This window comes from Lepidochelys olivacea, assembly GCF_965140295.1.
Source record: "Lepidochelys olivacea isolate rLepOli2 genome assembly, chromosome: 2".
Classification (NCBI taxonomy): domain Eukaryota; kingdom Metazoa; phylum Chordata; order Testudines; family Cheloniidae; genus Lepidochelys; species Lepidochelys olivacea.
This window is the reverse complement of record NC_140412.1, coordinates 106,755,197-106,770,544: the sequence shown is the minus strand read 5'-3', so window position 1 is coordinate 106,770,544 and position 15,348 is coordinate 106,755,197. Positions and strand designations below refer to the sequence as shown.

The 15,348-nt window shown below is 43.0% G+C and overlaps 1 protein-coding gene across 1 annotated transcript in view; it reads right to left on the bottom strand.

The window, feature by feature from the left end:
• KIAA0319 overlaps positions 1–12,501 on the bottom strand; it is a 78,940-nt gene extending 66,439 nt beyond the window's left edge. The window contains exon 1 of the mRNA XM_084619131.1: positions 12,236–12,501. Coding sequence (XP_084475257.1) covers positions 12,236–12,305 — 70 coding nt within the window. The 5' untranslated portion in view covers positions 12,306–12,501. The remainder of the gene's footprint in view (positions 1–12,235) is intronic.
• Between the last annotated feature and the right edge of the window lie 2,847 nt (positions 12,502–15,348).

The window sequence follows — 15,348 nt, the reverse complement described above, 5'->3', positions numbered from 1 at the left end:
ACATGCTCAGCAGCGGGGCAGACCCCCAGCACCAGACTGTTCAGAGGACAAAAAACAACAACAACAACTCAATTTCCCCCAGAACCTTTCTCTGTATTTCAATCCTCCTGGGTTTTAACATAGACTAAAATCATTTTCCCTGTTAGAGAGAGAAAGGGACCAGCCAAGCAGTAACACATTCCCTGCACATAAAAGTTACCCCAGGGTTAGAACAATAAAAAATTGTACAGACTGGATTCCCTAGATCAGGGACTACATCTAAATCCTTGGTCTGCAGAGTGGTGAGTATAGCATAAGGCAGCATATCCAGGCTGTATCTTCCTCTCATTGACATTAGTGACAAAGCTCCCACTGGACTCAGTCAGGCCCATACAGGAAAGCTCAGAATCTTCAAATGTAGCTCACTGTTGGTACTGATGGTACTTGCATCAGCTGTGAGAACATTTCACCTTCAAGGTAAAATAATCAAAGACTGGAAAGAGTGTGTGGTTAGGATAGTCACAGAGCAGCTCTGGAGAACTGCAGACTGACCACCAGTGGAATGACAGGACTATGAATACCTTGTTCGTTAGCAACAACTTTACTCCTGGAGGAATTCTGAGCCAAAAAATTAAAAATTCTGCAGACAATATTTTAAAATTCTGCAAAATTCTGCAAAATTTGTCAAAACAACACAATATAATCATGCTAGTTTCTATTATTTTGGTAATTTATTTAAACTATAATCCAATGGATGGAGAATGGAAGTGGGGAGTACTGACGAAAATCCCCAAACCTTCTTGCCTAATAGTAATGCAGCTAGGTTTGACCCTTTATTTCTAGTTATTAGTCAACAAAGATATGCAGCCATATGCTCAGGGTTACATCATAGGCAAGTGAAGAGCAAACAAGGGCTGGGCAATCAAACTCACAATTTATATTGGCTACATCTCCAGAAAGGTCAGTAGCAAACAGTTCATGGTGCACATTTTGATAGGAATTTTTTTCAGTCCAAAAATTTAGACAGGTTCTAATCACTAAAGCACCATAAGCATTTATAAGGCCATTCTGTCCTTTACACCACTCTGGCAATGTAAAGGAGCCTATTTTATACTCCTGGTGGGAATTCACAAAGACACTGGGAACAATTCACTAAGCAGGCAAACTGCTACATTCTGCTCTGCCTAAGGGGACAGAGCCTGCCCCACGCCTACCTCCTCAGAAACACCCCAAAGCCCTGCCCCTCCACACCAAGTGTACCGCAGTAGCAAGCGAGAGGGACAGTGTCTCTCTCAAACGCATGACTGCCCAGCCCCCTGTTCCCCCAGCAGTAATTTACATCTCTACTGGCTGCCCCAGGTGCCCAAACGGACCTGCCTGCGCTGCATGACCACTCTTGCAGCTTCCCTTTGCTTCCCCGTCAGAAGTCATTTTTCTGTGGGGAAGCAAAGAAATCTGCAGAGGACATGAATTCTGTGCACATGCAGTGATGCAGAATTCCCCCAGGAGTAAACATCACCTCAGGGAGGATTTTCGACTGCCAGGAACCCTGCATTCTTTGGGTTATGCTGCCAGAAGAAGAACAGGTAGAAGTAATATCTTAAACTCTTCTCTTTTTTTTAAACTAGCCAGATTTCATGTTGATGATGTCCCTTCTCCAAAACAGGAAGATACAGTAAATGAAACCTCCTACTTATTAGACTGTCCTGATTTTTTTAACAAAAAACAATTTCAAACTGAATCTTTCCATTAAATACAGCATTAAACAATCCTTCAAAAAAAAGGGTTACCCCAAGTAGAACTGCTCCACCAATTGCACCATTACAGTAACCCCTGGCATCTCTGACTAACACAGAAGAGAAGAAAAAACACGACAGCAGCACTCACCACTAGTATCACAAGGAAACTATCTGGGGAACAAGCAGGCATAATTCTAATGCCAAAGGATGGTGTAACAGTGGTAAACATTTCCAAACTTAGGTGTCTAATATTAAGCATCTAAATAAAGGAGCTAATGTTCAAACTATCCACAACTGCTGTTGAAGACAGTGAGATTTACTGGTGCTCAAAACCTGTGCAAATGAGCTCCCTTATGTAGATGCCTAACAGTAGGCACCCAGTTTTGAAAATGGGTTATAGACAAAACCTTCTTTATTACAACTCCAGTACATATCTGTGATTCTGATCCTTTCTCTGTTCAATTTGTATGGAGTTCTGTATGCCTTGTTTAGTAACTGCTGTAGGTTGTTATAGCCTAATTCCAGTCAATTTTGTCAGTCAAATTCAGAACTCCTACAAAAAATAATTATGTGGGAAAAAAAAACACCCTACCCAGTTAAAAATACCCTATTACGTTGTACTGAAGGGTCACTTGTCTGTGTGATATGCCCAAACACTCATCACTGCTATCCAATGCAAGTAACACAGCTAAAGCAGAAAAGTAATGATTCATTTAAAGGGTCATTTTACTGTACAATACTTAAGCAGATATGATAGCTACCTGAATAACAAATGACTTCGTTATGATTCCTGGGCAGATACAGCGAACAGCAAAGGAATTCCTAACAATGAGACACTTAAAAAGGTTACACAGTACCATGAGCAGTTTACAATTAAAAAAATAAAAAAAAAAAATCAATGAACGGTGTAATTGCCCTAATGAAAAATTAAAGTGCCATTATCAGTGTCAGAATTTACACCACACTGTGACACATATAGTGACTGGAAACAAGTCAAAATCATTCAGGATTGCTGCCACTTAAATTGCAATACAGATATCATTTGCATAGCACTTAGGGTATGCACATGCCAGAGTACTTCATGCAATGTGGTAAATATGAGCTGAACTCAATAAATGCATCAATAAAGACTCAAAGATGCCAAACATCTCAGGACTTTGAATCCTCACTTGGCATTAATCCTAATCTTAGAAGGGAGGCACCTGAGGACAAAAACTGATGGATTGTTGTGATCAGCTGGGACTGTAATCAACAGATCTTTTGGTTTCCACACATTCTTGATTTTTATATGAAAATGGTATTTCCTATTAGTTCTCTGTATCATTGCTGAACATCCATTATGAAGGGGAATACAGTTGTCAATATCAAACTAAAGAGAAAAAAACAGGTTTCAAGGGATTGCTAATGGGACAGACAGCTTCAAAGATCTTGGTATGAATGCAGCTCATATTTGCAGTGCTGAAAGCCACGACTGTCTGATGGCTGATCAGTGGCCTCTGTGATGAGGCTGTATGGACATGGTCTCAGTCCAATTCCTAGTGGATGTGTCCTCATCATAAAAAGCAATCGCCACAACTGGCTGCCTCCCTCATCTTCGAGGCCAAAGTCTGAATGAGGGTGGAGAGTGAACTACCTTTCATATCAGAGGTCTTGCAGGTCAGATTGGGACACATTGATGGGACAGGGCAAGGGAAGTTTGCACTGCTGCTTCCCATCCTGTGCATGAACAGAAAGTATCAGTCTCCAAGACTGATACCTTTCATGAGCACTGAAATAAAGAGAAAACATATATTATATGTTTATATAATTCACATTTATATATATATAAAAATCTGAATTAAGTTGTGTTTTAATAGATATATAAAATATATATAATATATTCATATATTGCATATATTATATATTAAAATACTACCTCTGATCAGATTAGCTCAGATTATTAATTTTAATAGTGTTTTAATATATGTATTTGATTAGTGTGTGTGTGTGTATATATATATATATATATAAACACTACCTCTGATCAGATTAGTTTAGATTATTTTTGCACTTCTTTTGGTGTGCTTTTATATTGTCAAAATGGTTTACATGGTTTTTTATTAAATGCAAACAAAACTTCACTCTTAGGGACATAGACTAAGTTGCAGCGAAGATCATATTTTTACAATCAAGTTTTAAGATCTTAAAAATAAAAACAAGTTACTCAATTATGCCAACTCTCATGATTTGATTACGAGTCTCATGATTTTTGCTATTTTTCTTAAAGTCCTAAAGTCAAGAGATCATGTGAGAATCTTAGCCTTCATTAAAAAAAGAAAGAAAAAAAGAAAAAGAAAGTTTCTAGTCCTCATGGTTGCGGAGAAAAGTTTGAAAACACACCCCCTAAAGACTCAAAATCTAGAAGGCAAATAAAAAGAACCCAATACTTAGTATCTTTTAAAAATAAAATCAGGGGATGAAATCCTGGTCCCATTCAACTTCAACAGGACAGGATTTCACCTATAATTTTTAAGCTAATGTCATGATTTTTGGAGCCCGACTCATTTGAACACTTAGGGCTGGCAATACTGTTATATAATGTCTAATTATGACCTAAAGAACACCTCAATGCTAATTGGCAAAGGGTTCACTGATCTGTAACAGTAACTATTGACAGGCCTTACAAACTCACCACATCTAACACATTGTTTTCAAAATACTTATCCAAAGAGGGTCAAGAAAAGTCTCTAATAAAAACTTACATTATCATACTAATCCTAATTGTTATGAGATGTATGGATGGATGTTATTTAAGGAGTTGTGTATATATACACACCGGAACATGTGTTTTAAAGTCTGAATCAAAGCAGGGATGTCAAGCAGGTTTTGACCAGACTAAGGATGTATATTCACCTGTGTGCCTCGGGTCATATGTAAAATAGGCATTGTAAGCCAACACAATGGGAAGACTGTTTGCACAACGTTAACATGAGGATGTGAAGGCATCATGGAGTCAGCACACCGACAAATAAACCATCCTGACTCTGGGGACAAAACAATGAACTGTGGGGGATATAAGGAGAATGCAAAAGAACACATCTTGATCCTTCACTGAGGAAACAAAGAGAACAGCGTTTTCTGCATTCATGAAAGGGGGATCCCCAGCCATGTTGGTTGGAGACGCTGGGAGATTGCTTTAGGTGACAGAAACTACTTCAGACAAAGGTTTATTCTGTTAATGTTAAGTTTAGACTCTAGGAACAGTGTTATACTTTTTGTTTTATATGTAATCATTTCTGTTTCCATTTCTATCCTTACTCACTATCTCTCAAATCTTAACCTTTGATAATAAACTGATGATTGTTTTCACTATAAATATATCTCAGTGCTGTGTTGTTATATTGGAGCTGATCCTCATTTGAATAATAGAAGCTGGTGTGTTCACTATTCCTCTGGGGACAGCTTACCTGGTAATTTCTGTGAGTGTCCAGACAGAGCATGTAGGGATTTGAGGATTGGGGTGCACCTATTGTTAACCAGCAAGGTAAAGTAAGGTCTGGCAGAGCCCTGAGGAGACTGTTAGGGTGCAAGCTAACTGATTGGTGGTATCAGGGAGCTCACACCCAGTTCAGCCCAAGCAAAACTTCCTCTCACCAAAGGCAGGTGATAAGGTCACTCACAGTACTGGGCACACTGAGGAAGCATCATACCAATCAACTACTTATCTGCAACTTACTTTTTGACTGACACTTCATTACCTGTCAAGGCCAAAATGTTCAAAAGTGGTCACCGATTTTGGGTGCCTGAGTTTGTGAGCACCCCATTTGAGACTCCTAGACCCTGATTTTCAGAAGCGCTGAGCACCCAGAAAATCAGAGGGCGAGTGCCCCAAAATTGAGGCATCTAAAAATCACACACTTTAAAACATTTTAGCCAGAGAGATAGTGATCACAAAACCAAAAAGCAAACAGCTCTATTTTCTGGTTCAGTCTGCAGTGTCAGCAAGTTGAGAAAATTCTGGCTTTTACTTTAAAATTGTATTGGCAATAATACTACACACATTGATGTGGTTTACATATGAAACACTTCTCATTAAAATTTCAGTTTTACTGCAGAAGTTTTCTGGCAATTACCTCATTTTAAATATAACAGTGAGGTTACCCTTTTTATGAACATAAGATGTTTTATGTCATTTTCATTATTTGAGTACATGTCAGACAACATATAGCTTGCTCAACAAATATGAGAAGTCGCTTTTTGGTATTCAAGGCCATATGCACCTGTCAACTAATGAATACTCCTAATTTTAGGGAATTGATATTTTTATATTAAGGGAGTGCACTGAAGGATTCATGTTGTAAAATACAGACTCTGAAGTTACGTAAGTACTTAAATATACATATTTATTATCGCCTTCAATGGCCAGTCACAGTGTGATTAGCTGAGACAGGCTCATGTGACTAAGTTTAGATTACGTCCTATTGCCCGCATAGCTGATTAATTATATTTGATGCTAAAAATATGGACCATCTATCCCAGCGGTGGGCAAACTATGGCCCACGGGCCATATCCGGCCCATCAGACCTTTTAATTTGGCCCTGAAGCTCCCGCCGGGGAGCAGGGTCAGAGGTTTGCCCCGTTCCTGCGTTCCAGCTGGGGAGCAGGGTCAGGGGCTTGACCCGCTGTGCACATGCCGTGGCTCCCGGGAAGCAGCCGGTATGTCCCCACTCCAGCTCCTACACAAAAGGGCAGCCAGGGGGCTCTGCATGCTACCCCCACCCCAAGCCCCGCCCCTGCAGCTCCCATTGGCCATGGTTCCCAGCCAATGGGAGCTGTAGGGGGCGGTGCCTGTGGACAGGGCAGCACACAGAGCCCCCTGGCCGTGCCTCTGCATAGGAGCTGGTGGGGACATGTCGCTGCTTCTGGGAGATGCTTGAAGTAAATGCTGCCCAGAGCCTGCACCCCTGCCCCTCCTGCCCCCCAACCCTCTGCCCCAGCCCTGATCCTCCTCCCACCCTCAGAACCCCTTGATCCCTGCTTAGATCCACCTCCTGTACCCCTAAACCCCTCATCCCCAGCCCCACCCCACAGCCCAGACCCCTTGTTGAAGCCCTCATCCCCCCATACCCCAAAACCCCTGCCTCAGCCTGGAGCCCCCTCCTGTACCCTGAACTCCTCATTTCTGGCCCCACCCCAAAGCCCACACCCCCAGCAGGAGCCCTCACCCCCTCCCACACCCTTACCCCTGATTTTGTGAGCATTCAGGGCCCGCCATACAATTTCCATACCCAGATGTGGCCCTCAGGACAAAAAGTTTGCCCACCCCTGATCTAGCTAATGATGGAGATTGAGTCAAATGATCTGGAGGAGAAAAGACTCAGTACAGGACTGCTTAGATATTGCAGGGCACTGTCAGCAAAAACAAAATCCTGTAACTTAGACGTGTATACTTATTCTATCCATAGTTCCTTGCAGCTGCTTTTAGACATGACTCCTGTCTCAGTGGGATTTCACACATACCTTTCGAGCTCTGAGTCTGAGTTTGTGTATGGACAGAGGGAGAGAGATTAGATACACTACCTTGGCAAAAAAGTTTATTTGCCCACTCAACCAGGGCAAGTATGTTTTGTTTCTCTTTGTTATAAGCAAGTAAAATATCACTATGATATTCATTATCGCCAGTTATCCTGGTAAAGGCTAGAGAAGTATATCTCATGCCTATGGTAGTAAATCTTCTGACAGTTTTTCAAAGCTAAGATGGACAGTATTCCCCATCATCCCAAATCTGGAACATGAAACACAGTGTGGAAAATGACAAGTTTCAGAGTAGCAGCCATGCTAGTCTGTATTCGAAAAAAGAAAAGGAGTACTTGTGGCACCTTAGAGACTAACAAATTCATTTGAGCATAAGCTTTTGTGAGCTACAGCCCACTTCATCGGAGTACTTGTGGCACCTTAGAGACTAACAAATTTATTTGAGAATAAGCTTTCGTGAGTTACAGCTCACTTCATCGGATGCATCCAATGAAGTGGGCTGTAGCTCACGAAAGCTTATGCTCAGCTCACGAAAGCTTATGCTCAAATAAATTTATTAGTCTCTAAGGTGCCACAAATACTCCTTTTCTTTTAGTATGGAAAATGTTATATGCAACGTGCTCCATGATCAGATTGCCTGAAAGAGTAAATCACATCATGTGCAGTTAATAGAGTGGTGGGCAATTGGCATGGAGCCTACTGGTCCTAGGACATTTTGCAGGCTGCAAAACTAAAAAGGCTGCAAAACTATAATAAACGTGGTCAAGTGGATAAGACAGAGGACATGAAGATATCCATGGTGAAAAGGGCTTGATTGACAGGCCACACATAAAGCACCAGCCCCTACCAATAAGCAACACAGCATGGCAAAAGAAGATGTGCCCACATGTAGGTAATAAGCAGTTCCAGGAGTGGCCTCAGAGAGGTGGTAAAATACCAGTGGGTTTCGGGAGGTGCTGTAGAATGAACTGAAGATGAATTTGATTCCACTGGCACTGGTGCTGCATGGCAGAAGGAGATGCATATACAACAGCATTCTGAGGGGCAAAATGGAGAATATGTGGGTGTTCAGAGGTTAGGCAAGGAAGCAGTTGATCCATACAGTCAATCAACTGAAGCAAAAACAACAGTCATATCATAAATAGCCACAGGCATGCAGGATTAACAAAAGTGTTTATCTGAAGACAATGAAGCTAAAGGAAGAACTATCCACAGGTACAAATCACACAGCACCATAACCAGAGCTGGGTGCGCCCTTGGCAGTAATTAAAAAAGGAACTTTTTTTAAAACTCAAAACACAATTAACCTGTGGAACTCACCGCTACTTTATATAATTGGGGCAAAGAGTTTACTTGTGTTCAGAAGGGGATTAGACATTTGTAAAAATAACAGGAATATATGCCATAAAAATAGATAAGGAAACAAATTATCAAGGAGTAAGTCAACCACAAACTGCCTCAGTTGAAGAAGGAACTTTTTGCATAGACATATTGTCTATTATGGGGGCTTTATACCTTCCTCTAAAGCATTTGGTACTGAACACTGTAGGACACAGGATATTGGACTGTTGTCCTGATCCAGTACGGCAATCCTTATGATCCTAATAAGGACAGACATGTAGTAACAATACCAAAACAATCAACCACACCACACCATGTAAAGTTACATACCTTCAGAAAATAACATTCTATAAGCAATGCTCAGGCAGCAAACATGCAATGGAACCATTAGCAATGCCCAGCATAAACAACAGCTGTGCCTGCCACATTATCCAAATAGATAGCTTCTCTCCCGTGATGAGAGAGGCCATGCATGATATCAAGTTGCAGTGGGGGAGGTTTAGATTGGATATTAGGAAAAACTTTTTCACTAAGAGGGTGGTGAAACACTGGAATGCGTTACCTAGGGAGGTGGTAGAATCTCCTTCCTTAGAGGTTTTTAAGGTCAGGCTTGACAAAGCCCTGGCTGGGATGATTTAACTGGGAATTGGTCCTGCTTCGAGCAGGGGGTTGGACTAGATGACCTTCTGGGGTCCCTTCCAACCCTGATATTCTATGATTCTATGATTCTATGAGAGCTCCACTGGATACATAGCAATATTAAGACACACAAAGTAGCACTGATAAAGTCACCAGTAGACATGGATCCCACACAGTTGATTAGGGAATCACACACAACCAACAGTGATAAGACAGAATTGCATCCAGGCATTTTCCCTGTGGAAATTAGGGCATCCAGTGGCTGTTGCTTTATTCACTGCTTGCGTGTCCAACACTCATTGTTGGGGGAGGGTGGGGAAGGATAAACTGCCAGGGCGCTTTCGAGAATACACCCTTGTTCCTTAGGTCATAACCCTTGTAGGATTGATCCTACACTCACTGAAGTCTGTGGCAAAGCTCCCATTGACTTTAATGGTGTAGAATTAGGGCCTTACTATGTCGTCCTTTCCTTTGCTCTCAGGGATAGCACATCACCCCAGGGCGTTGTGTGTATACTCTATTCCTCTCACTTACACCACCCCTTTCACACAATTTGCCCCATCTCCCATCCTTTGTGAGATGTGTAGCTCTGCACACATTGTCTAAGATACTAAATTAATCTTTCCCTTTTTACAGGGAATATTGAGTATGAAAGATGACTGTGGTACAAGGTTAATAAGAGATTACAGTTGTCCTGAGGCAAGTCAAAAATTATGGAACATCCACTTGAATAGTCAACCCCACAAATGAAAAAGCTAATAAAAATGAATGGGCATTATGCAACCAAGAGGAATATATTTGTGCTACTATATATATATTTGTGCTAGTAGCTGAAAGCCTATGCTGTTGCACAGGTGTAATTCATAAAGTTGTGTGTAAAAAAGCCAAAAATGGCTGAGAACTTAAAACTGGACAGTAACAGACCATTGATCTCAGTGATGACTGAATCACAGCAATATTCTAAACAAAACGAGTTGTCCTCTATGCTTGTAGCTACTTCCATTGATTAACACTGACTCTATAGACCTTTTAGGCTTTGGGGTTATTGTGTCTGCTGGCTGTGTTGATATGTGTCGGGGGGGGTTGTGCTGGGAGATTTGTGTAGGTGGCATTTGGGCACATGGGTGTGGCAGCTGGGCCAGGTTATCCATCATCCGGGCAGCCTCTCATACAACCAATGAAATGGTTGCATGTAAATTAGCTGTAGAATAACACTTGTGATTGGTTAAATTACCTCTGATATCAAAGACAATAGTCTAGGATTCTGGGCACGCATAGATACATGCCTTACTGTAGCTGAAAAACGCACAGGGGTAATTCATAAAATCAAAATGGCTGAGAACTTAAAAGTTGGACAGTAAATGATAGTGAATCAGAGTGATGGTTCAGTCTGGTGATGCTCTGAACAAAAGCTGCTCTCAGCCGCGCTTGTAGTTGTTTCCATCACTTCACGCTGACTGTACAGACATCATAGGCTCCAGAGTGACACACAGAGTAACAATCCTGGATTTTTATTATACAGATTACAGTTATGCTGCTCAGGGTCAGGCCTCTTGTGCTAGATGCTGTACAAACAGAGATAGGACACAGTCCCTGTCCTGGAGAGCTTAATCCATAAATGGCTTGGATTGTAAATTCTTCAGGACAGGGACAGGGACTTTAGATAGATAGATAGATAGATAGATGTGTGTTTGTGCGGCATCTAGTAGAAGAGACTTGGTCAGCACTACTGTAATATAAGTAATGCACACACACATGGATTGGGAGAAGAAGAAAAATAGGCTTATGTTGCATTTAATTTCCAACTCACCTTTTCATCTATAGGTTGTTGATTTAGACTGTACGCTCTTTGGGGCAGAAAAATGTTTTCTGTGTTTGTAAAGCACTTAGTATTTACACAGCACCCAAACTCTGCTAGGAATGGAATTATCGATAATGATTTTTCCTTAGATTGCAATGGGATAAAACTTTGCACTTAGCAAATATATAAGTGCTCACCATAAGGTAAATACATGTTTACAACAAAAGCATGCACTTCAGTAGCAAATTACTAATTTCCATAGGCTCTGTAACTGTAACATTTGCAATACTGAGATTTCTCAGCTCCATCACATCTGCATACTTCCAAAACAACATTTGGAAGAGACTTTTCCATTTTTGACCCTTTTTAACCTAAGTGGAAATTGAAAAGAAATGCCCTCACTACAGCAGTGAATCCATATTAACTGTTTTTCTTCCTAGTCCAACAGGTGGTACACATTTGCCACATACATTATGGAAATAAAACATTACTAACACTGAGCAATTGCTATAGCATTTCCTTTATTTTTTCAAATGACCCTCACAGTCATATAATAAAACCACTTTGTCCAGTATTTCTTTACACATAGGCATTACATTGCTCTGTGCTAATTCAGCAAGAGGGGGGAGGTATTTTCCTAAGAGCAGAGAGTGAAAACATATTTGCTAAAGAGCATATATTTCCTTCCTTCCTTCCTTCCTTCCTTGATGCTGTGAGATGCACAAGTGCAGCCAATTAGTCTTGGTGTTCAAGATCTAGACCAGTAACATATTTGTGAAATTCTTGGAGGGTGCAAGACCATAAAATCACTTAAAGCTCTCAATCAGTGTAGACTGGTTGTCATAATCTATTTAACAAGTAATGCACATTTCCAGGCAATATATAGAGCAGGGGAGAACATCCATTCTCTGGCTGGGAAGTTATTGAATGTTTACAGCCAGAGGGGGATGGGGATGGGAAATTCCATAGTTTCCTAACCCTTTCAAATAAATAACCGATCTATGCAACAATTAGCTTGTGCAGCACGCGGTACTTATTGCACAGCACCAACGCAGACCCAAACAACACTGAACGCACCCGCTCCCAAGCTCAAACAAGTGCTAGCATCTACAGCATCCTTTGTTGTATCTATAACATAGCCATCTGCGAGGCATGCGTTGCATACAGGGTTAACTCGCTCTCCAGCACCTATAGGCTAGCGGGGCAGGCATGACGACCGTACCTGAGACTGCTGATGGAGATGCTGCTGCTGTCGCTTCCCCAGGGCCTGGCAGCATCCTTCGCTGCCCCATCCATGGAACGGAAGCCAAGCGGGAGGAGAGGCGTGTGCGCTGGAGCGGGAGGGGGGCAGCGGTAGCAAGGCACCAGGCCAAGATGCCCAATGTCTTCTTCCTGCGGCTGAATCCGGGAGCTGCTGCTGCTGCCCGGATCCCCAGCGCGGCGGCTGCAGGAGCCGGAGCGAGACAGCAAGGGCTGTTCCTGCGTTCTCCTTCCAGCAGCTGCTGATGCTAACGCAGCAGCACCGCCCGGGGACGCCCCCTAGCGCTTTATCCCAGCCCCGCGCCGGGCAGCCGGCTGCGGGGCGGGGGCGCGCGCTGGAGGTCGCGCAGTCAGCCCAGCCTTTGCCGGGAGCCCAGAGCAGGGCAGGCGGGGCGCTGGGAGCAGAAGATGGAACCTGTCCCGGGCTCGCGCAGCAGCGTGTCACGCTCCCGCCCAGCCCGACCTCTGCAAAGAGCGGGTGGGCGTCTAGCCGTGGGGCACGGTTTGGGTGGGTCCACGGTGCAAGAAGCGGAGGGGCGGGAAGGGGGAGGGTCTCTGGGCTGGGGCGGAAGAAGGGTGTTTCACGCATTAAAGCAGATGTTTAAAAATAATGTCGGTAATAAGCAGCAGATATGGATGCAGATTCCCAGCTCCTCAAAGGTGGGGAGTTGGTCCCACCCAAGAGAAAGAGGGCAGCTATAAATCCCTCAAAGTCCTGGGTCTTCAGACCTGCTGGGATATTGATTCAGAGGCACCTCTGCTTAAAACTGCACTTAGGCTAACAGTCAGGTTGCACTTTTCCTCCAGGGAGCTCAACCCCCTTTCAAAAGTGAACAACTATTATTGTTCTTCCCATTTTACAGATGGGGACACTGAGGCACAGGGCAGTGCTATGGCATGACCAAGGCAAAGCTGGGAGTAGTACCCAGAAGTCTGGTTTCCCAGTCCCCTGCTCTATCTGAAAGACACAAAATGGAAGTGTCGGTGTGACAAAGATGGCTTTTAAAAGGTGCTTGCAAGCAACAGAGCTCAGTCTGCAGCAGACAACCATCAAAGCCAGTATGGGGTGAAAGGAAGGGAAACTGTCATGGTGATTATCCCCCATCTGCAAGCTGGGATCAGGTCCACAATCCCAGGGGTGGTGTGAGTAGAGGGGTGTCAACCCTGCAGATTTCAGTTCATGGAGAAGTGGAAGTGGAATGAACACTGTTGGTTTGCTGGGAAGCTTAAATACAAGGGACTCAAAGCTCAGGGGGACCCTTAGTTCTACATCCTCTTTCCCCACAGCAGCCCTAGCAATACCTCTTTACCACTGCTGCCTTCAAGGAGAACAGGGAAGCCTCCTCCCTGGGTCTTCAGGGTCTGGGAAGGAAGTGGGAGAGGGGTTAGTGGCTGTGTTCCTCCACATTGTATCTTCTGCTAGTGTCAGCCAGGCAGAACAATGTCTTCCTCCATGCCCAGGATTTTTTGGGGAGTAGGCGGATGAGAAAAAGGCCTGACCTCCCCTTGTTCCTATACACACACTCTCTCCCTCCCGCAATGCACTGCTACACTACACTATGCCCAGGGAGGGGATAACTAGAACATAGTTGTCAGGAATCCCCAGGGGTTCCCACAGTTTGCTTAGTGTAGCAACAACTACAAGAGGACATTGCCTTCCTCTCCTGCTGCCCTTTGACAGGTCCAGGGAAGATAGGTTTTCAGGGGAAGGGGCAGAAAGCATCCTAGGCAGGTAGGGGAGGGGCAAGTCAGTGGCTCTGTCTGGTAACTGAAACTACAGTGGGAGGGAAAGGGGGAATGGGTCCCCATGTGAAATCCCTGATTTGTACATGTAAAATCTCAATCTTAACACAGTATTAGTTATTTCACTGTCCAATAATGAACGTGGGGCAAAATGCGCTCTGGGAGCTGCCATCTGTAAAAGGCAGTATTGCCAACCTCAGGCATGCAAAAGCCAGGAGCCAGTCCCCCTCCCTCCCAATTATTAGATTTTTAAAAAATACATGGGGGGGGGAGGGTCTTTTTGTTTGCCTTCAAGCCTTTCTCCACAATTACGAGGGCAAGAAACTTACTTATTCCTATTAAATGAAAGCTGAAATTCTCACAAATTAACATGACGCCAGAAGCTGGGGCTTTAAGAAAACCACCAGATAGCACAAGACTTGTGATAAAATTTGCAAGAGATGGCAACACTTGAAATTGTCACATCAAATAATTAATAGAACCAATAATATAGCAAATCTCATCCCAAAGCACTTCATAAACCATATATACACAACACCACTGAAATGCAGCTACTTTAGGGGAAAGCATGGCAGCCATCTGGCACATAGTATCCTGCAGAAAAGAGTTGTGGTAAGAGAAATCTTACCCAAGGACACTAGGGTAAACTTTGTTCACCAAAGCAGACAGGACTTTGGTTTTAAGGTCACATCCAGAGACGACACAGTAAACTGCTTGGAAGACACACACACACAGATAGCTAGATAATGTGCATATGCATACTTAAAAAGGATGAAGGTTCAAGCTGACGCTGGTGGGATTTGAATTTTTGCTTCTATGGAAGATGGAATGCAGAAACCAGAGGGTTAAATTTTAGTATTATAGAGTCTTTGCATTTAGTATTATATAATGATCAGCACCAATAATACTCTGGTCCCTGACAAGCTTCAACTTGGTTATTTTATCCCACATAGGATTATCATAAGAAGAGTTTTATCTTTCCACAGACTTGACTGGACACAGGTTCTGCAGCTGCAGATAAAATAGCAGGAAGCACATGCAGCAAAAATCTTAAGGTACTGAGCCTCTGAGTTTTAAGCCTGTAATAATGATTCAGATTTATGAATTTGGAATAAAAGTAATGGATCAGTCAGCATTTGACTGAAATTCTCAATATGGCTGTGGGGAAAGAGGGAGGTATTAGCCTAACTTTGCCACAGATTGAAAAAAAATGGACATGACCACCTGGAAAGGTGCCAGGGTGTCAAATCCAACATCTCCAGCTAAGCCTACCAGAACAAGAGATAGCTTGGGAGCCAGTTAGGATCCCACCTAACACAACATGGAGGTCAC